We start from the raw sequence: 22,572 nt of genomic DNA, 5'->3' as shown, positions 1-22,572 counted from the left end.
AAATCTAGTACAAAAAAAAAAAAAAAAAAAAGAAAGAAAGAAAGAAAGAAAGAAAGAAAGAAAGAAAGAAAGAAAAACAATTCTAGTGAACAGGTCTTCAGGATTAGTTCAGGATATATCCTGGACTAATGTGTTCCTTTCTCTAGCCCTCTTTCATTTTGTTTGCCCTCAACTCAGACTAGCTGTGGTGATCTAGCTAATTTTGTGGGGGTCTCTTATGAACTTGGATGGTCCTGCTCCCCTTAATCCCAGCACCTAGGAAGCAGACTCAGGCTGTCTAGAATTCAGAACAAGGTCCTTGATTAGTTCACTGTCAGTTCCTGCCCTGGGAGTACAATGTTCATGAGTGTATCAATCAGTCCAGTGTGAGGCTGATGGGATTCATGGCTCAAGCCCATGAAGACGGATCCTTTTTTTTTAGCGGGGGAGGAGTGCAGGGTCTCACTGTAGTCCTAGATGGCCTGGAACTTGCTATATAGATTAAACTAATCTTGAACTCAAAGATCTGCCTCTGTTTCCCAAATGCTAAGATTCAAGGGTTGCACCATCATGCCCACAGGGGTTGAGCAACCAAGTGCTGGTGGAGAGCTGGGCAAGAGTTGAAACCTTCTCTGTGGGCTATGGCTAATGAAGGTACCCAGGCAGGGCCTGTGAAGACAGGACTATTGAGAAATAAATGGAAGACTAATGGAGTAAGAGAGATTCTCCAGAAGGAAGGGTTTGTATATAGGGATTACATAGAACAAGACTGCAGAGCAGGGCACATAGGAAAGAAATATACAGTTAAAAACCAGACAGGCAGTGCAGGGGACCCCTCTGCCACAATGCTGCATGTGATCCTCAAAGATACAGAGCACCTCTGTGTACTGGCTGGCTTTCTGTGTCAACTTGACACAAGTTAAGACTCATCAAAGGAAGGAGCCTCAGCTGAGGAAATGCCTCCATGAGATCCAGCTATAAGGCATTTTCTCATTTAGTGATGAATGGGGAGGGTCCAGCCCATGGTGGGAGGTGCCATCCCTGGACTAGTGACCCTGCATTCTATAAGGTGGGCTGAGCAAGGCAGGGTAAAAAAGGCTGTAAGCAGCTCCCCTCCATGACTGCATCAGCTCCTGCCTCTGGGATCCTCACATTTGAGTTCCTGTCCTGACTTCCTTCAGTGATAAACAGCAATGCTGAGGTGCGAGCCTAATAAACCCTTTCCTCCCCAAATTGCCTTTTCATCATGGTGCTTCATCACAGCAATAAAAAACCTAACTAAGACACCATGGGAAGTTTAAGTGGGGACTACCCTGATCATCATGAAGAAAGATGATATACCGGTGTGGAAAGTTCTTCTGTATATGTGTTGCTTTTTTTTTTAATTATTGAAAAAATTTCCGCCTCCTCCCTGCCTCCCATTTCCTTCCCCCTCCCCCTACTCCTCTCCCCCTCCCTTATGTTGCTTTTATTGCTTAATGAATAGAGAAGCTTCTTTGGCCTGTGAGAGGGTAGAGTAGATCTAGGTGTGGGGGGCGGGTCACACAGGACCATGCTGAATGATGAGAGAGAGTAGGCGGAGTCAGGGAGAAGCCCTGTGTAGCTGCCACAGGAGACAGACACTTGTGTGGGAGCCCGCCATGCTGGGAGTAGTGATGCACAGATTAATGGAGATGGGTTAGTTTAGGATATAAGAGCTAGCTAGAAATACGCTTAAGCTATTGGCCAAACAATATTGCAAATAATATAGTTTCTGAATGATTATTTTAGGTCTGGGCAGCCTCTGCCTACAATCTACCACATCAGGGAAGCGGGTGGAACATAAAGATCTGTCAGCCTGCTGGAGAGATGGTTCAGAGGTTAAGAGCATTGCTCTTCCAAAGGTTCTGAGTTCAATTCCCAGCAACCACATGGTGGCTCACAACCATTTGTAAAGAGGTCTGGTGCCCTCTTCTGGCCTGCAGGCATACACACAGACAGACTATTGTATACATAATAAATAAAAATTTTAAAAAAAAAAGATCTGTCGGCCTAAACACAGGAGACCAGAAGGAGGAGGGATAAAGGGGAAGAGCTAGCAGGTAGGACTCAAGGGTACAGACTGGACAGGAGGCAGGAATTCTGACAACTTGCCAGGCTTTTCCCTAGGGCAGTGTGGGATGGTGGTAATGGTCATATGGTGTCCTGACCAAAAGCAACTTAAGGAGGAAAAGATTTATTTCATCATACACTTCCAGTTAACACTTCACTTAGGGAAGTCAGCAAGAGTCAATGAAGCAGAAACTGGAGCAATGCTGCTAGCTGGCTTGCTCAGCAGACACCTCTCTCTCTACACCTACTCAGGGCTGGTGCCCACCTCCACATGTGCCCTCAATTAGCAATTTAAAAAATTATGTAGTCCCCATGCATACACACACACTGAGGGAGAAAAAGGGATCAGGCATGGTGCTTCTTAATGCTTTTTTTAATCTAAGCAGCAGGAGGCAGAGGCAGATGGAATCTCTGAATTTAAGGCAGCTTTGTCACACAGCAAGTTCCAGGGTAGCCAGGAGTACATACAGAAATGATGTTTTGCCGGGCGGTGGTGGCGCACGCTTTTAATCCCAGGACTCGGGAAGCAGAGGCAAGTGGATCTCTGGGAGTTCAAAGCCAGCCTGGTCTACAAGAGCTAGTTCCAGGACAGGCACCAAAAACTACAGAGAAATCCTGTCTCGAAAAACCAAAAAAAGAAAAGAAAAAGAAATGATTTTTTTTTATTCATTTTTGGTTTTAAGAACAAATGAAAGAAAGGGAAAAAATGCCTCACAGACATGCCACAGTCTAACGTGATCACTGGCTAATGTGATCTGGGCAATTCTTCAGTTGAGATTCTCTTTCCGGGTGACCCTAAGTTTGTGTCAGATTCACAGCTGAAAACAAGATATCTGGTGACAAGGGAGGATGGAGGCATTAGCAATGTTGGGTTTGTAGAGCTGGGGGCATGGCTCACCTGGTAAAGAACTTGCCACATGGCTGGGCTGTGGCACACCTTTAATCTCAGCAAGCAGATCTCTGTGAGTTCGAGGCCAGCCTGGTCTACAGAGCAAGTGCCAAGACAGGCTCCAAAGCTACACAAAGAAACCTTGTCTCAAAAACAAAAAACAAACAAAAAGAACTTGTCATATGTATAAGGACTAGAGTAAAGATCCTGTAAAAACCTAGGTATGAAGATACACACCAGTAGCCTAGCACTGGGGAGGAAGAGACGGGAGGTTCCTGGAGTTTGCTGGCCAGCTAGATTGTCTAATAAGTTACGGGTTTAGTAAGAGACCCTGCCTCATATAAGGAAGAGAGAAGTATAGAAAGATCTCTAACATCGCATTTCACGGGTGTACGCAAGAGAAAAAAAGCAATGTGAGATTTGCAGCGTCTTTAGAAAGAGCTCACAAGTTTATTTTCAAGCCCTTTGGATCAGAGATACAGCCTAGAAGTGTACTGCCTGAAGGAGGAGAAAGAAAAGCCGAAGAGGGTTCCTAGGATGGAGCTTTCAGAGACACAGAGGAGGCACTGCAGTGTGACCAGTGCAGCAAGTGAGGACTTTACAGGGACTGTGCAGGACAGCGTGGTCAACAGAGTCAAGAGCTATGAAGATTTAGGGCCTAGGAATGTAGCTCAGTTGGTAAAATGCTTGCCTAGCTTTGGTTCAATCCCTAGTACTGCATAAACTGAGCATGGGAGCACATGCCTACATATTGAATTCAAGGCTGGCCTGGATACATGAACTCCTATCTCAAAAAGTCAAGTAATTTTTTAAAAAAGTAGCAGAGATCAAAAGAGGTAAGAATTTGCAAGGCATAGCGGCACAGGCCTTTAATCACAATACTTGGAAGGTAGAGACAGATAGAGTTCCATGCCAGCCTGGTCTACCTAGGAGCTTCCAGGACAGCCAGAGCTACAGGAGACTCTGTCTCAAAAACTAAAATGACCCCTACAGAGAAAAAAGGGTAATTTTCGGCAGCAAATGGGGTTGAGAAGCCCCTTTCAAAATGTGTGGTAGTTATAGAAACTCAGGGAGTAGAGGGAAACTTCGCATTAATGATATGAGGGAAGGGAACTGCTTAATGTCCACTTGGGCAGGGGAAATCTGGGTGTGCTCCGTCTGTGTAAGTAAAAAGTTACCTAGCCCAGAATCAGCCCATCCCAGTGTATTTTCACATCTCACTGTACCAGCCCAGTCCTGATGGAGTCAGTAAATTGAAGTTTTCCTTGGAGTAGAGGTTTAGAAATGTCATTAAAGTTGACTGTTTTACAAGCTTAGACAATTACCTTGTGACTTAGAACAGTTACCTTGATTCTGCAAGATGCGCAGCTTCTTGGGAAATGCCTGCTCCTCTGCTGAGAGTCACAACAGTCTTCTTCTGCTATAGCTCCAAGTACCCAGCAGGACTGGCACGATGGGAAGAGCACAAGCTCGGGGTAGGGCAGCAATGAGTTCATGCGAAGTCCCTTGCTGGAGCACACAGGCTCTCTATCCAGGCAGTTCTATGTTGATCACACTGTGTTCATGAATGTCTGCAGGCTCTGAAGGAAGATGACAGGGGACCAAGGTTCCAAACAGTGTCAAAACAAATTGAACATACCAGGCAGGCTATCAGGCTCTTGTCTCAGTCAATAGAATCGTGACTCACATTTGCAGAGTGAGGCTGGTGTCTGTGACCCTCCTGTTTTCATGCCAGGAGCCTCCTACAGTATAAGCATTAAGGGCTTCCTGGAGATGTAGGGAAGGTTCTCCATGTGTCATCAACACACAGGACACCATCTCAGAGCGGGAAGGAACACGCCATGGCCAGAGGTGAGCAGCCTGTGTATTCCTCCAAGTTGGGATTGTCCAAGTCCCCACGATTTGAGTGTCTAGGGTTGTCTTGCTGGTCACTAGGGGGGCCAGTTGTTCTCACACACACACAGTGGGGCTCTTTGGCTCCTGGCTTATACATCTTCCTGGGGACACCAATCCAGTCTCTGTTCACACCTCCACTAGGAAAAAGGAAAAGAGGATTTCTTAAAAGCACAAACATATAAGTCCCTGGGACAAGAGGAAGAAACAATTGCAGGCTATTATGAAAAGGAGATGCCCTTCATTCCACTTCTCTCAACCTGGACCATAAGCTCTCCTCTTCCTCTGGCTTTCCACACACAATGCTAATACTACCACCTCCAGAAGGAGCAAGAGATCATGTCCCTTTCATTGTGCTTTTGCCTCAGCCCCTTTTCTTTCTCAAGCAACAGCAATGTCACTTCCCTGAACTGGTGGCTAGTGACTGAGAAGTCTCCCTGACTAGTCAGTGAGCAGCCCTGTTCCTCTTTTCTTTACTTCCATGCTCAACAGCAACTTCATCTTTGGGCTCGGAGCACTTGACAGAGCGGACCTTGATATTTGTGTGGCAGCAAGCTGTGCTGGCTCTGCATGGATCCAACTCCTGAGATTGCCAGGTTTTAGGGAAGAAGGATCCCAGTCTGGCCCAGCATACCATGGCAACCTCCTGTCCTGGGCGAAGAACCTAACTTACTTCAGGTACTGCATTTGATCTCTGGCAGACTCAGAGGCCTTGCAGAAGGAAAGTGACGTTCATGAAACTGACCCTGGGCTCCAGTGCTTAGGACCAGGATCCCAGACTGGTGGAGGAACTGGCACTCTTAGAAAGCATTTCACTTGTATCCTATCCATGAGCAGAGCTGCTTAGGCACCAAAATGACTCCCTTCTCAGTTGACCTGTCCATTCCACCAGTGACTGTTACTCTACACCTGGTCCTGCTCACAACGCTCCTTTCAGAGATGCACATCAGCACACAACACTGGGTTGAGGCTCAGGAACAGGTCTGGAAGGACTCTGTGGAAAGGCATGGCCTGAGCGATTCAGTCCTGCATACCAGGGAGTTCATGATCTGGAAGAATCTTGGGGGAGGGGAGGCTCTCAAGGGGTACAGGAAGCATCTAATTGTGCACCACAGGTTTCTAGCACCTCCTACGATTACCAGTGTCCTCTGAGTCTACCTGTATCCAGGATTGTGTCCAAGAAGGACATCCAGATCCCAGACTGTCCTGGTAAGTGGGAGGCTAGGCTCCAACGGTACCGTAAAAGCTATTTCTCTGAACCTTCACTTTACTCCCCCAAATAAAAGCAGAATGGACGGGAACAGTGGCTATACTTGGAGAAAGCTGGTGGCTTTGACTGTTTGCTTCTGCTCACTCAATGGATGGATAGATCCCTGACAGAAGAAGGCAGCTCTAAGCTGGGTGGTTGTGGCACATGCTTTTAATCCCAGCACTGGTCTATAAGGAGAGTTCCAGCACAGCCAGGACTATTAGAAAAAGAAACCCTATTTCAAACAAACCAAAACCAAAACAAACAAACAAAAAAAGGTAGCTCTACACAGCTTAGCATGTAGGAATGCGGCCCCCTCCCCAATCCTCCTAAATAAGAGCTTGACTGTCAGTTTGATCTTTTGAGTCTAGGACCCTTGTCCAGATTCTCGTTTCCACTGTCACCTTACCAGAGCTAAAGGAGATGTGAGAAAGTAGAGCTGAAGTTTGAATGTGGTTGACCAGATAATTAAAAGAACATTTGGGATAATTTCTTTTTTTTCCTTTTTTTTTTTTTTTTTTTTTTTCCGAGACAGGGTTTCTCTGTGGTTTTGGAGCCTGTCCTGGAACTAGCTCTTGTAGACCAGGCTGGTCTCGAACTCACAGAGATCTGCCTGCCTCTGCCTCCCAAGTGCTGGGATTAAAGGCATGCACCACCACCGCCCGGCTGGAATAATTTCTATAGCCCCACTCACTGTACTGTGTTTGAGCAGGAAGAGACTTCTATCTAGCCTGCACTTACTGGAAATGCTCAGGGTACTAGTGTTTTTTTTTTTTTAATTTTATTTAATTTTATTTTTTTATATTTATTTATTTATTATGTATCCAATATTCTGTCTACGTGCATGCCTGAAGAGGGTACCAGGCCTCATTACAGATGGTTGTGAGCCACCATGTGGTTACTGGGAATTGAACTCAGGACCTTTGGAAGAGCAGGCAATGCTCTTAACCACTGAGCCATCTCTCCAGCCCCCTGTTTGTTGTTGTTGTTTTTTTTAATGGTTTGTTGCTTTCTTTCTTTCTTCCTTCCTTCCTTCGTTCCTTCCTTCCTTCCTTCTTTCCTTTTACAACATTCTGCCTCCATGAATGCCCGTACACCAGAGGAGGGCACCAGATCTCATTACAGATGATTGTTAGCCACCATGTGGTTGCTGGGAATTGAACTCAGGACCTCTGGAAGAGCAGCCAGTGCTCTTAACCACTGAGCCATCTCTCCAGCCCCCTGTTGCTTTGCTTTTAATGGAGCTCAGGATTGAACACAGGGCCATGTTCTAAGCAAGAGCTCTACCATTAAGCTATACTCTAATCACCACAGTGTTTTAACAACATCTGGAGATATAGCTCAGTTGGCAGAGTACTTGCCTAGTTCGCATAAAGCCCTGAGTTCAAACACTAGTACTGCATAAGCCAAGTATGATGGTGGTGGATGCTGTTAATTCCTGTCTCAGTAGAGACAGAAGGATCAGAAATTCAAGGTCATCCTTGAATGGAGAGTTCAAGGCCAATCTAGGATTGCCACCTGTGATTGTTTTGCAAAGAAATTAAAAATAAAACAGTACCAAGGGCATCAGAGCATGGGTCCACCCCCACACCACTCTCCTGCAGACAGGAGTCATTTGTGCTGACAGACTGGAAACTGAGGACCGTCTCTGGCTGAACAGGCAGAAGTGGTCAAGAACAGTACCTGAGCTAGAGAAAGCTCAGCTGTAAATAGCACATGTTGCTCTTCGAGAGGACTTAAATTTGGTTCGCTGCACCCACATTGGCAGCTCACAACATCCTGTAATTTGAGTTCCAAGTTCCGGGGAACACACCACCTTTGGACCCTTGGGCACTTACACTCACATGCGCATATCCACACATACATGAATTTTTGGTTTATCTTTTTATGTTATATGTATAGTGCTTTATCTGTATGCATACATGTATACTACTATGAGGACCTGACTTTGTAAACTCCACTTTAAAGAAGGGGCTTCATCTTAAGCCATATAATGAGCTGCGGGTGGCGCTCTCAGCTGCAGAAATGCGCTGCCACAGCAGAAACATGTACAGATACCCTAAAAATGGCCAGTTCAGAAGAAAGGGAGCAAGACCATAAAATTGAACGAGGTCCAGATGATCTTGGAAGACATTCTGTCCTTGAAGATTCCTTGTCAGTAATTTATGGCTCTTTGTTAGGTTTTCGCGCCAAAAAACTGACCAATGGGTTCAGAAACTACTTTATCCTATGTCCTCCTCACCCAATCGCAAGATGACAGGACTCAAACTCTCCTGGCTATGGTGTTCCCCCTTTAAGTTAGTTTTCCCCTTCCGTGGGTTCGGGGTTGCACTTCCCTCACCCATTGTGCGTTGGCATGGTGGAGGTGTGGTCTAAACTCGAGGCCAGCCTGGTCTACAAAGAGCTAGGACAGGCTCCAAAGCTATAGAGAAACCCTGTCTCAAAAAAAAAAAAAACCCTCATGTAATTTGCATTGGAAATCTGGCTCCGTGAATTTATTTGGGAACCAGAAACTTGGGCATAACACTACATGTGTTCCTGACGCCTTTGGACATCTAAAGAGGACATCAGACCCCCTGGCATTGGAGTTATGGATGGCTGCGAGTCATCGGTGGGTACCAGGTCCTCTGTAGGAGTAACAAGTGTTCTTAAGCATTAAGCCATCTCTCCAACCCCGTATATATACAATTAAAAAAAATCATGAAAATTTATGGGCCACAAAGATGGCTCAGCAGTTAAGAGTACTAGCTACTTTTGCAGAGGACCTGGGTTAGATTCTTAGCATCCACATGGCTGCTTACAACTGCCTATAACTTTAGTTCCTGGAAATTCAATGTCCTTTTCTGGCCTCCTCAGGCAACTGCATATACAGACATACACAGACATTCCCACATACACATTAAATAAACTGAATTTTAAAAAAGAAAAGAAATAGTACTTGCGTCATTCAAGTACCAGACCAGCATTTCTCCTTTAGCAGAATCTCTGGGAGACTGAGGGGTGAGGAAGAAGCCCAGGTCTCATGCATTTCTCAACACTAGGTTTTCACTCAGTTACTAAAGGTTCTACTATCAGGATTTTTCTTTAATTCCCAATCTTGTGGTTTGAATATGACATGTTTCCAACAGGTTCATATATTTGAATACTTGGTTCCTAGCAGCTAGAGCAGTTTGGGGAGGTTGTAGAACCTTTGATACTAAGACCTATCTAGAAGTTACTAGCTGGGGCAGTCCTTAAAGGTTATGTCTGCTTCTGGTTCTGCAACAAACTCAGCTTCCCCATTTACAATGATATGAGACCTGATAGCTACACATCTCAATGGCCACAGACCAAGCTGCTCTACCATGCTTTCCCTGCCACGGTGGACTGTACACTCTACAACCACAAAACTGGTTAAAAATTTCTCCCCTTATATTGCTTCTTTCAGGTATTTTTATCACAGTAAGGAAATGGATGGAACTCAGAAGACCTAACATGCAGAGCTCATCATGTAAGTTCCCTAGCTTAGCAGTCAATTCTGGATTCCCTGGATCATAGATAAATAAATAAATAATAAAAGGATGGCTTAGAAGATGGATTCAGGAGAGGTGGAAGAGCAGAAAGGTAGCCTGCTTACCTCTTCTGGGAGCACCAGACCCGGCTACCCTTGGCGGAGCTCCACTCGGCATTGCATGGAGGGAACGTGTGCTTTTCTCTCTGTCGCCATTCATTTGCTTCCACGCCTTTAGTTACCATGGCCTCCACCTGTGTTAGTTCTGCAGTGGGAAACCCATCCTCTCTGTAGAACCTTCCTACCAATCTCCCTAGGATAGCAAGGAAAAAGGGCAAGAGAGGATAAGTCAAATAAACCCTTTTCTCCCCAAGTTCCTTGTGGGCATGGTGTTTTATCACATCAACAGGAACCCTAAAACAGAAACTGACACCAAAATCATGGGATATTGCTATGACAGACCTGGCCAGTTGTTTTTGGGAGGATTGTAGAAGGACTTTGGAACTCTGGGCTAAAAAAGCCATTGAGCGTTCAAAGCTTGTTCTATGGGAGCTTGGAAGATAAAGAGTGTTGAGAGAAACAAAGATAATGGAGACTCGCTTGTGAAGTTCCAGAGTCACTTAAAGACACTATCAAGGGGGCTGGAGAGATGGCTCAGTGGTCTTCCAGAGGTCCTGAGTTCAGGTAGCTAACAACCATCTGTAATGAGATCTGGTGTTTTTGTTCTGGCCTGCAGAAAAAACACTGTATATATAACAAACAAATAAATAAATAGGAAAGACTATCAAGGCCATTTACTATTTTGAGTTTAGAATCTATGGTTCTGGTTAGCTAGAGCTAAAGAGTCAGCTAGCTGCCAATATGGAAATGATCAAGTTTTTATCACCACCAGATCACATCAGTTCCCTGAGAACAGAATCGTGAGGATGTTTGGGGGAACACTACGTATTTAGTGAATGCTGGGTGAACATACAGTTTATTAGTTCACATTTTTCTGGGTCTATGTCAAATTACTTTGTCTTACAGAACTATTCAGTTAGTTAGACCACCCAGACTGGCCCATGCTTTCTCCTCCACCACTGAGTCAGTCTTTAGTGGATATTAATTTTTAAATTAGCTTTCAAAATTTCTTAATATTTAAGCTATGAAAGCAACTACCAAGTGGTTGCAGCTTACAGACAAAAAAAAAGGTTCAGTTCTCTGTGAGTACCATGGCTTGCTGTGTCCAAGTCCTGAGGTGCAAAAGGTCTCTTAAAAGGCACCACTTTCAGTCACAAATTTATGATGCTCTTTTTACTTTTTAATTATATATATATTTTATTGAGAAAAGGAAAAAAAAAGTTTCCGCCTCCTCCCAGCCTCCCATTTCCCTCCCCCTTACTTTTTAATTTTTATGTGTGTGAGTGTTTTGACTGAACCTCTATCTGTGCACCACATGCATTCAGAGCCCGATGGGGATCAGAAGAGGGTGTTAGATCCCATGGAACCAGAGTTACAGATGACTGTGAGCTACCGTGTGGTATTGGGAACTGAATCTGGTACTCTAAAAGAGGAGCCAGTGTTCTTAACCCCTGAGCCATCTATCTCTCTAGCTCCTTAAGTATTCTTTTTCAACATAAACCATTCATCACTGCTATGCCCGACTAAAACCTTCTAGTAGCTACTCAAAGCACAGAAGAACATACAAACTTCTTAGCCTCCAGGTTCCACCAGCCTTTTGTCCACTCTGCCTCTTCCTAGGTCACTTGCTCCCTCATTCCTGTGGGCTCCAGCACGTACTCCAGGCCTTGCTGATACTCACCCCAGGCACCACTGCTTCCTCAGCCTGCTACACTCTTCCCAAATCTCAGTATGCCTACCCTTCCTTCTGCTAGGTTCCATTTTGCTGTCTTCAACTCCAAGAAATCTCCCTTGGCTTGACCAGCTCCAAAGGTAATGCATCCAGCCCCCAAGCATGCATCCATGTTTTATTCACAGTCCTGAATTGAGATGTCAAAGTGTCTTGTGAGGCCCAGTGCTCAAAACAACTTCTACAGAGCATCTGTTTTAAATGTGTGCTACATGACTAGATCAAGAATCAGGACCTTAGTGCCAGATTAGAAGTCTTTAGACTGGCTTACCACAAAACTTTTTGGGTACACAGGGCTTTGTATGGCATGGGATGAGTCAATCTTGCTGAGCATTAGACATGGTATCTTAAGAGAGAATAGCAGGACAGAGGCAGCGTTTTAGATGCTGTATTGTGAGAACAGGTTTAGCAGCTGGGTCTCTAAGTGTGTGTCTAGATCATAATAAAAGTTGCATCTTTCCTTGAGGTCCAGCAGTGCAACTACGACGTGAAGATGATTGGTATAATAAAAATCTGAATGGCCAATAGCTAGGCAGGAGGTATAGGTGGGACTTCCAGGCAGAGAGACAGTGGGGGAGGAGAAATCTCGAGAAATCATGAGCTCACCAGAAGACCTGGAGAAAGTTGGAAGTGCTATACTAAGAGGTAACTAAGTCATGTAGCAAAATGTAAATAAAAAAATATGGGTTAAGTTATAAGAGCTAGTTGGGGAAAAGCCTAAGCTAAGGCCAAGCTTTTATAACTAATAAAAAGTTTCTGAGTCGAGCCGGGCGGTGGTGGCACATGCCGCAGGGCGGTGATGCATGCCTTTAATCCCAGCACTTGGGAGGCAGAGGCAGGCGGATCTCTGTGAGTTCGAGGCCAGCTTGGTCTACAAGAGCTAGTTCCAGGTCAGGCTCCAAAGCGACAGAGAAACCCTGTTTTGAAAAACAAAAAAAAAAAAAAAGTTTCTGAGTCACTATTTGTGGGCTGGCGGTCCAAAGACAGTCCGACAAGAAAGCCTGCTACATTTGGGACACTTAATCCAGGATCAGGACTTCAATGCCAACATCAGCTATGCAACAAGTTTGAGGCCAGCCTGGGTTCTATGAGACCTTGTTCCAAAAACCAAGAAAAATAAAAACATAAAACAAAACCTCACCATAAAATATCAGCTAGACCTCAAGAATAACTCTGACCCATTTGAACATAAGTGAAGCTGAATATGATTCTTTCTTTCTTTCTTGATTTGTTTACTTTTATTTTATATGCAGTGGTGTTTTGCCTGCAGGTACCTCTGCGTGAGAATGTATTTTGGAGTTAGTGTTGAGCTGCATGTGGACGCTGGGAAAGTCCAGTTCTTTCTTTTTTGATTTATTTACTTTTAAATCATTTCTGATAAAGGCTGAAAGTAGAAACAAAGTCCAACCCTAGCTGGTCACAAGCAGCCAAACAACTTAGGACTCTATGACCAGGGACTTTCCGACAGGCTAACAGAATTAAAAAAGCATGGTCTAAAGATGAAGCTTGGTCTGTAGGGCTGCTTGCCTCGCATGCAGGGCTTCATTAGGGCAGCAACCTTTCAGCTGTCACTTGGCAACATCATGGAGAATAGGAAGAAACAGATGCAGCGAGTACAGAGGAACCATCTAGGACAGACTAAGGGAACACGGGAAGGTGTGTGAACTTGGGATGAGGAAGAGCAACAGCGGATGGCGATGAGGAACAAAGGAGAGTGGAATGGAAAGACCTTATAAAATCAGAGCTTGAGCAACTGGATGTCGAGTAGAGGAGTCAAGGAAAATACCAGGATTCTCAGAATAAGAAGCCCAAGCAGTAATGAAAGCAAGCCTTTAAAGGCATTAGGGGCAGTAAATTCCAACCTAGACCTGTTCCAGTGGTAAAAGGACAGTGGTATCTGCAAGAAGTCAATCATGCCCACGTGGAGCTCCATGAGAGGTGGGGCTACACAGACCAAAGGATTGGCCTCAGCCATCCCAGCTTTTGGTGCTTAAGAAAGACTGTAGTGATCAGTGATCGGTTGTCTGCTCATTTAGAGTTGTGTTCCCTCATGTACCAGCAGTAAGCAACAAGTGCAGGACAACACACAACTGGCATTAATTCATGACATGGAGGTAGTAGGATCAGGGACTCAATGCGAGCCTGATCTATATAGGGAGTTTGAGCTAGGCCACACAAAACACTGAATGAATGAATGAATGAATGAATGAATGAGTGATAAATAAATGTATGATGAGCAGAACTTCTATCTCAGAAACAGTTTGCTCAGGATGTGTGCTTTATCAGCGAGCAATCAAGGGGAAGCATCAGAACCACACACAAGTGGCTTCAAGTCATCCTGACTGTACTGGAGCCACAGGGAGGCTGCCTGTTCACATCCAAACACAAGACGATATTGACTGAGGGCCACTGATGTCTCAGTACAAGGCCTGGCAATCCTCTCCCGAGATTAACCACAACTTCATCTTCTTCTGGGTATTACTCCTGCACTAGCAGCAAGAATTTAACATGAAAAACCCAGGCTGGTCTCAAATTTTTACCTTGAACCCAGTTCCTAAAGAACCCAGGTTCTCTGAGAAACACAGCAACATAAGCAGCTGAAATCTATAGCAATGGTCAAGGACTACATACCGACAAATACATAATTTTTCTCGTAGAATGAAAGCCAATTGTGAAGTATCAGTATCTCAGAGGAGGACAAGCCAGTGACATCATCCACTAGGCCAGCTTCAGAATAGTCTCCTGTCACAAAGGCTCTGGATGCATCCCGGCCTTTAGGAAAGAAGTTGCCAAAGATTCAGTTAAAAATCACAATTATTTTACCAAGTAAAACTTCCATTTTTTTGTTTTGTTTTTCAAGACAGGGTTTCTTTGTATAACCCTGGCTGTCCAGGAACTCACTCTATAGACAAGGTTGGCTTTGCACTCAGAGATCCGACTGACTCCACCTCTCAAGTGCTGGGATTAAAGGTATGCCACCACCATCCTGCAAAACTTCCATTTTCTTAAAAAGCATGTACTAACAACCCCTAGTCTTCACTCCCAGGGACTCCTGGACCAGGGACATGAATTTTTGGCAACTGTTATCCACTTGTTTTGCTTGTTTTTTTTTTTTTTTAAAATTTTACTTATTTATTTATTATGTATACAATATTCTGTCTGAGTGTATACCTGCAGGCTAGAAGAGGGCACCAGACCTCATTACAGATGGTTGTGAGCCACCATGTGGTTGCTGGGAATTGAACTCAGGACCTTTGGAAGAGCAGGCAATGCCCTTAACCTCTGAGCCATCTCTCTAGCCCTGTTTGTTTGTTTTTGAGACAGGGTCTTATTATGTAATTTGGTTTGGTCTAGAGCTTGATATGGAGACCAGGCTGGCCTGATCTCACAGAGCTCTGCCTGCCTTCCAAGTTCTGGGAATAAAAGTGTACACCACTACATCTGGCCCATCTCAAAATGATGACTTCTGGCTTCCATGATACTCCACACCTGGTTTTCCCGGCACTTCACTGTCTGTTTAGCTATAGGGATCAATTATTATCTGCACCTTCTCACATGACCATTTTATCTTATCTACCTGTGTGGTTTCAGATCTCCATCTAAACTATACATTTAGCCCAGGCGTTTCCTAAGCACTAAACATGCATATCCAACTTCTACTCAATGTCACTTAGCTGTCTCACAGCCATCACAAGTTCCAAAAGCCTATCTCGAGATATTGGTCATCAGCTCCAGGAAATGGTCATTTAATCTTATCTAGTGTTCCTTATCAACCAGTTGCCCCATCTATAAATGCAGGCTTGATATCTCTTTTATCCCTCACATCTAATTATTGCCAGAGCTTATTCTTAATAAATAGTTGCTGTATTCATACACTGTTGCTACCTGCTACCAAACAATCCCAGTCTACTACCGTCTCTCAGGCGAACTACCACCGAGGTCCTAGTGGGACCACATTTCATCCTTCCAAACTATTCTCCAGGTAACATTCAGACTAGTATTTATTATTATAAACTTTGTGTGTGTGCCACATGTGTATGCATATCTATGTGTCTGTGCGTAAATGTGTAAGGGGGCCTGAAGAGGGCACTGGTCTCTTGAAGTTGAAGCAGCAGGCAGTTGTGAGTCATCCAACATTGGTGTTAAGATCTGAATTCAGGTGCTCTGGAAAAACAGCAAGCACTCTTAATCGATGAGTCTATCTCTAGCAACAGACTGTTTTAGTGATTTTGTTTTTTGAGACAGGTCTTACTATGTAGCTCTAGCTGCTCTGTACTTGCTACAAAGATCAGGCTGGCCTAGAACTCAGACACTGGCCTATCTGTCTCAGTACTGAGATGTGTGTCATTATGCCCAGCTCCCTAGACTGATATTTTGTTTTTTGGTTTTTCAAGACAGGGTTTCTCTGTGTAGCCCTGGTTGTCCTGGAACTTGCTCTGTAGACCAGAGTGGCTTTGAACTCAGAGATCTGCTTGTCTCTGCCACCCAAGTGCCAGGATTAAAGGCATATGCCACCTCATCTGGCTCTAAACAAAGAATACTTGTCGCTGGACAGTGGAGACACATGCCTGTAATCCCAGTACTCAGGAGGTAGATGGGGGAAAATCTCTGTGAGTTTGAGGCCAGCCTAGTCTACAGAGCAAGTTCCCGGACAGCCAGGGCTACACAGAGAAACCCTGTCTTGAAAAACAAAAGAAAATAACAACAAAAAGAAAAAGAAAGAAAAATCACCAAGTCATTTTCTGCCAAAATCCTCAGTGCCTCCCTTGGCCTTATGAGAATATCCAAAATCCTTAACTCAGTAGCATTTGCCACTAACCTCATCTAGTTACTTTGTCCATCGCTCATTGCACTGTCTTCCTCTCTTTCCTGCTCTCTGACTAGGTTAGAGGCTCTGGTAAAATTTACTTTTTCCTTTAAACACAAATTACAAATCAGGGCTTTAGTAAGAGATGGTTCAGCCAATAAAAGTCCTTGCTTTGGAAATGTGCGGACCTGAGTTTGGATTCCTGGCGCCCAGGCAGAAATCAGGTCACAGCAGTGCATGCTTGTCATCTCGGCACTGGAGGCCGGAGGAGGCGACAGCACTGGAGGCCGGAGGAGGCGACAGCACTTTAACCCCTAGGATGGCTACAATAAAGACATAGGAGTCAGGACTGCTGTGCATTCAGTCACAGCGTGGGCTACATAATGAGACTTCATCTAAAAATGGAGTAGGGGAGAAACTGGGCACATGTTTTAGCAATAGAATTCTTGTTTAGCATGTATGGCACCTAATATTAGAAAACAAAACGAAGCTTTTAACAAGTTTTGGCATGGATGTGTGGGGAAGCTGAAACTCAAATGCATTCCTTGTGGGACTATACAGTGGTGCAGAGACATTAAAGGGAATTTGGCAGTTTCCCTAAAGTTAGCAATCACCATGTGAGACAGCAAATCCACAGCTAGATACATACTAAGGAAACTGACAACATATTCGCCAACGTTAATACGGGAGATCTCTATAAAGGTGAAAACGGGGCCAGCAAGATGGCCAAGTGGATACAAATGCTGGTTGTCCAAGTCTGACAACTGGAGTCTAACCACTGGAACAGAGGTATAAAAGCCAAATGCAGTGGTGTGCATCTGTAATCCCTACACTCCCACAGCAAGGGCAGAGATAGAGGCGGGCCAGTCGGTCTCAAATACACAGCTAGGGAGAAACAAGAACAAGGCGGTAACTGAGTCCAGATTTTCTCCTGAACTTCGTATGTCCAAGCTGTGGCGCACACACACACTGTAAGCATACACACTGACCAAATAAAATTCTTAAAGTGGAAATAACTCAAATCTATCAAATGCAGTATTTAAACATGCAATTGTTATTTGGTCATAAAAAAGAATGAGCGAGCACTCAGTGTGGTGGCAAAAGCCTTTAATCTTTGCGAGTTCCAGACCAACCAGGGCAATGTAGTAAGACCCAATCCTAAAAAAAAATAAAATAAAATAAAAAATAAAAAATGGATTGGCCATATGATGATAAACTACAGATGAACCTTAAAATCTCTAAGCCAAGTAAAAGCCAGACTAAAAAAGAACATGTGTCAGGTGTGGGATTCTACTTACAGAAGGGCAAATCAGTAGGAGCAGAATGTATGCAGGAAGTGCCAGGGGCTGTGGGGAGGTAGAGAAGGGAGAAGGGTTGCTGATGGGCAGTTTCCTTTGAGGAAGAGCAAAATGTTCTGAAATTAGATGGTGATGTTATACTTGTACACTTTAAAATAAGTTTCTATGATAATTATACCTCAAAAAAAAATACTGACTGCATAAGTGAACACGTCTGCTTTCCTAATAGACTGTGTGACAGTCAGAGACATCTTGGATTCTTCAGCACCTGGCCAAGGTAGGACCCATGGTAGCAGTCAACAAATGGAAGTCAAATACTGCATACACAGGGCTCAACAGATACTAGTACATACTGGATATGGATCACCCCAGAGGTGGAAGTGTTATGCCAACACTTGCGCATACATCCGCGACAGCGGTGTCCGATGGAGGTAGGCTAGAGTCCGATCGTGCACTCAAATGGCAAGATTCCAGACCAGCTTTGCTTCTACCTCTCTCTGACCCTGGGTAGGTCCCTTGCTCTTCTGGGCTGTCTGACATCTAGAGAAGGCACTGAGTGATCTGTAATGAAATGCAGCTTCCTAATTCTCCTAAACGATCAGTGGCCAGCTTGAAATTTCTATCAGCCCAGTCACCAGCCTTAGACTTGCCCTGCATTTTACTTCCCCAAACAAAGTGAGAGGCAGTTTCTTTGGCTAGAAAAGCAACATCTTTAAAATTACTAGGCGCTGGAGAGCTGGCTCGGCGGTGAAGGGCAGCTGCTGCTCCCCCAGATGGCCCAGGCTCCCGGCACCCTTAATGCACATCACAACCATCCACACCTCCAGGTCCAGGGGATTCGAAAGCCTCTTCTGGCCTCCCTGGGCACCGGGCACACAGGTGGCTCAGTGATGTACAAGCAGGTAAAACACACACACATACACACAATTTTAAGGCAAATTTAAACATTAGGCTGGAAGTTCTACCCATATCTTCTAAGGACTTTAGTCAAATGACATTTTTCAGTCCCTTCAGTTGTTAAAAGGAGGGAAGGAGGGATGACAACAGAATGAAATTAATTTGATAAATGTTCTTAGGACTAACATATGCAATTTTATTCTAAGTTTTGTTTCGTCTTGTTTTTGAGCCAGCCTGGCCACAAATACCTGGCTCAGCGAATCTTCCTAGCTCAGGGAGTCTTCCTGTCTCAGCCACTCCAATAGCCAGGACCACAAAATACCACCACTTCTGGCTTACTGTAGGTATTAAAAAGACTGTAAGGGTTACTTGCTTTCCTGTGCTCTAACTTCACCCCCCACCCCCTTCATTATCTTTTAAGAAAAGCAGACAAGTGCATCGACTAGAACCAAAAACGACTCAAATACTGTTTGTCATTCATTTTAGGGGAGACGGGGTGGGCGAAACAAAGGTTATTATTTCGGATCACTCTAAAGTGACTGAAAGCACGGGAGCTCTACAGCCCAGGTAGACTTCTGAATGTACCCAGTAACTAACGAGAGACATCTTTCTCTAAATCAGTCACACAAAGCGTGCGGGTATGTAACTAGCCGAGCCGCAAACCAGTACCGTGCAGCCGTGTCCTTGCCGCCGCAGCCGTCTGAGGAATGTGGAGTGCCCGGGCGCGGATGAATAAACTAATGGATAAATGCAGGGCGTTTGCTCAGGAGGAAGAGGTGGGAGAGCCTCGCTGATACCTGCGAAGCCGCTATAGTGCGCCCCAGGTTCGTAGTGCCTCCGGCCTGAGGACACGTCGTAGACGCGGCCGAGCAACGCCAAGTACAGACCCGGGTCCCCTGGGCCGCCGCGATAGCGGGCTAGCTCCTCGGGTACGAAGAGGCGAAGGCCAGAGGGGGGAACCCTCTGGACCCCACCAGTCCATCAACCACACGGCCATGACCGCCGCCGCCGCCGCGACCAGGCTCAGCACCACGCCAAACCCACATAGCCTGAGCATCTACCCGGCAGCACACAAGCAGTCACTTCCGAAGTGGCCACCTCTTTAACCACAACTAAGATGGCGGAGACGCCGACCGTGACGTCACAGCGCGACGCTCGATAAGCTTCAGAGTAAAGATCACTCTTCGACTCCGACCCTTTCTCGTCCTTTTCCAGCATAGTTTGAGAAGCTGAACCGTGGAGGAGAAAGTGGAACTACACTGAAAGACTATCTTGGCGTACAAGTTATCCGCCCTCAACAAAAATGGCGGCAAAGGAGGCTAGACGTTGACTAATCCATAGCAGGCGTGCTCTTAGGCCTCACCTAGCTGTCGTGAGATGGTAGAATCCGCTTGACGTCTCCGTTGCGACATCAGGCCTCGCTCGACGGCCAGGAAGCCGGAAGTCGCTGCCGCCGCCGTCGTCCCCACCCCGTCCCCGCCCGCCTGGAGCTGTCGGAGGTTGACAGGTCGTGGCTGGGAGGCGGCGGCGGCGGCACCTCCGAGCACCCAAGACGGAGGCCCCATGGGGAACGCTCCGAGTAACAGCAGCGAAGACGAAGCGGCGGCCGCCGGGGCTGAGGGCTGGAGCCCACATCAGGACTGGGCTGCCGACTCCGGCACGACCCCCGGTCCCGGCCCTGCGGCCGCGGCGCTGCCGCCTGCTGCTGCTCTGCTGGAGCCCGCCCGGCTGCGAGAGGCTGCGGCTGCGTTGCGGCCCGCACCTCCCTGCGAATCCCTGGTGTCGAGGCACCACGGCGCGCTATTGCGCTGGCTGGAAGAGCGGCTGGGCCGCGGTGAAGAATCTGTCACCCTGGAGCAGTTCCGGGAGTTGCTGGAGGCTCGCGGCGCTGGCTGTTCCGGCGAGCAGTTTGAGGAGGTCAGGGTGGGCTGGCGAATGCTGGCTTGGGGGCTGGGTGGTCGCCGATAAGGTCGTGAAGAGGTGGGCGGTTGCTTTGCGGAGGCCAGCCAGGAAGTCACTGGGTCCTCAGGTTCTTAGAATGGAAGCATGGGGTTACCCGAACCCGTTCGGAGTGCATCACTCTGGACTTTTGCTACGTCTCTCACCTTTACTAGAGGTGTGGAAAGTCCAGGCTACGTTGGCTTTGCTCCAAAAAGAGGAACGAGCAGAAATGTCTCTGCATGTGGTAGGCCGACGTTTGTGCCGTTGACAGACAGACAGGCTTAGTTGCTTGCTGGAGGTTATCAGGTTATAAGACAATTATGAGAAAGGATGTGCAAAGATCAAGGGAGTGGCCGTAAAAACCATTTCGTTGTACTGGTCTGTACAGATCTTTCGGAGAACGATCTGAGTCAATGTGGAAGGAGGGTAACGATACACTGAAAAGACTCCACGAGCCATCCTCGTCTATAAAGTGCTCCTTTCTTCAAAGTACACACTTGATTTTAGATCGTTGAAGAACTTCTTCCAGACTCATTTAAACCCTTGTGAGACTTAAAGTTGACAGGGAAGCATGTTTCTTGTACTTGTGCAGTTTCTCCCCATATCTGTACTGAACACTTCGGTTTAGGATTTGGAAAAAACTGACCCAGACTTACCCTGTAAATCATTTCATTGGCAAAGTTGAGAACATCATACAAACCTCTTTTTTTCCCCTTATGTCCCTATTACCCTGTTCCCTGAAGCCTTATTAAGTCCACAATGTTAGGACAAAAAGGTGTTTAAGTGAGTAAACCATGTAAAATTGTCAGTCATTGAATGGTTAGTTCGTAGAGCAAGAAACCAACCATCACTTGTAGCATCTTTATAAAATTCTGTTTTCCCTAAAACAGAGACTTTTGAAATATTTCAAGGATGTTGCCTACAAATGATGAAAATATTTACATAATATATTTTGTAAGTTTTCCTCTAAAAACTGTCTTTAATGCGTTCTAGCTCTCAAAATATGGTGGCACAAACCTGTAATACCAGAATTTGAAAGGTAGTGGCAGGAGGATCAAATCAAGGTCATCTTTGGCTACAAAGTCAGTTTGGGTACAGCCTGGGCTACATAGAGTAGCACTGTTTCAAAAGTGTAGAACATGTATGCATTCATATTACATACACACATACAGTCAGTTAATGAAAGGTCTCCATTAAAATAAAATTCCCAAGCTGTTCATGGTAAGCACACATACATGATTCTAGCACTCGAGAGGCTGAGGTAGGCAAGTAAAAAAAAATCCTAGAATATTCATAATATTTTCACTCTAGTACACATCTTTTATGAGAATATGAAGCCTTGGTAGAAAGATCTATGTAGATTTGATCAAGAATTTTTTAAGGTTTTTTTTTTTAAGGCAAATGAAGAGAAACAGCTTTTATACTGTGAGAATGTCTGATTGAGCAGAACTGTCCATGAGGTTTATAGAGATCATGTAATAGAAGGCCAGGAAACCACAGAGCTACCCTAGAAGAATCCCTCAAGGGTTGTAATCAGCATTATTCTTTTTTTCAGGGCCTAACTGAACACCTGCCCTCTAGCTGATGGTTTTAGTATAGTAGAACAGTTAGATACTAATTTACCATTAAAGGTGTGGACACTGTCCACCAAGAGAAAGCATAAAGAATAAATAGGAAGTGTATTTAACTCATCTCACATCCCAAGTTGGAGGGTCCTAACAAAGGTCACATTTCAGGGGAGATTTGAAAGTGCAAGAAGTCAAGGAGCAGGAAGAGGGAGCAGTGCTTGCAGGCCAAGAAGTAATTACACCTTGGGATGTCTACTAAATGGAGAATCTAGTAGTACTGTGTGATCTGTTAGGCTAGAAAAAGCTGCTACTCTCCCAGAGCACTGAAACATTTGCTGCCTTGTAACCAGCTCCAGGGGACCCAACACCCACTTCTGGCCTCCAAGGTTACCTCCACACAGGTACGCGTGTGCGTACACACACACACACACACACACACACACACAAATAAATAACAAATCTTTTTTAAAAACCCAGAGACACCTAATGTATCAGTTTAAATTATTATTTTATGTGTATGAGTGTTTTGACTGCATGTATGTCAATACCCCAGTGCCTGGTGACAGCAGAGGCCAGAAGAGGTTATCAAAATCTCCTGGAACTGGAGTTATGGGGGTTTGT

At 45.3% G+C, this 22,572-nt stretch overlaps 2 protein-coding genes across 2 annotated transcripts in view; one reads left to right on the top strand and one right to left on the bottom strand.

Moving 5' to 3' along the window:
* Cyb5d2 (cytochrome b5 domain containing 2) overlaps positions 1-19,755 on the bottom strand; it is a 28,133-nt gene extending 8,378 nt beyond the window's left edge. The window contains 5 exon segments of the mRNA XM_050162724.1: positions 4,306-4,992; positions 9,718-9,904; positions 14,072-14,212; positions 19,240-19,396; positions 19,398-19,755. Of these exon segments, the coding sequence (XP_050018681.1) occupies positions 4,779-4,992; positions 9,718-9,904; positions 14,072-14,212; positions 19,240-19,396; positions 19,398-19,499 (801 nt within the window). The 5' untranslated portion in view covers positions 19,500-19,755 and the 3' untranslated portion in view covers positions 4,306-4,778.
* A 139-nt stretch (positions 19,756-19,894) lies between these two features.
* Zzef1 (zinc finger ZZ-type and EF-hand domain containing 1) overlaps positions 19,895-22,572 on the top strand; it is a 137,114-nt gene continuing 134,436 nt past the window's right edge. The window contains 1 exon segment of the mRNA XM_050162721.1: positions 19,895-20,359. Coding sequence (XP_050018678.1) covers positions 20,006-20,359 — 354 coding nt within the window. The 5' untranslated portion in view covers positions 19,895-20,005.

This window comes from Alexandromys fortis, unplaced genomic scaffold, assembly GCF_014885135.2.
Source record: "Alexandromys fortis isolate MF-2015 unplaced genomic scaffold, M_Fortis_MF-2015_v1.1 scaffold_84, whole genome shotgun sequence".
NCBI lineage: Eukaryota > Metazoa > Chordata > Mammalia > Rodentia > Cricetidae > Alexandromys > Alexandromys fortis.
Note: the sequence above shows the minus strand (reverse complement) of the source record. Positions and strands in the feature narration are given on the sequence as shown.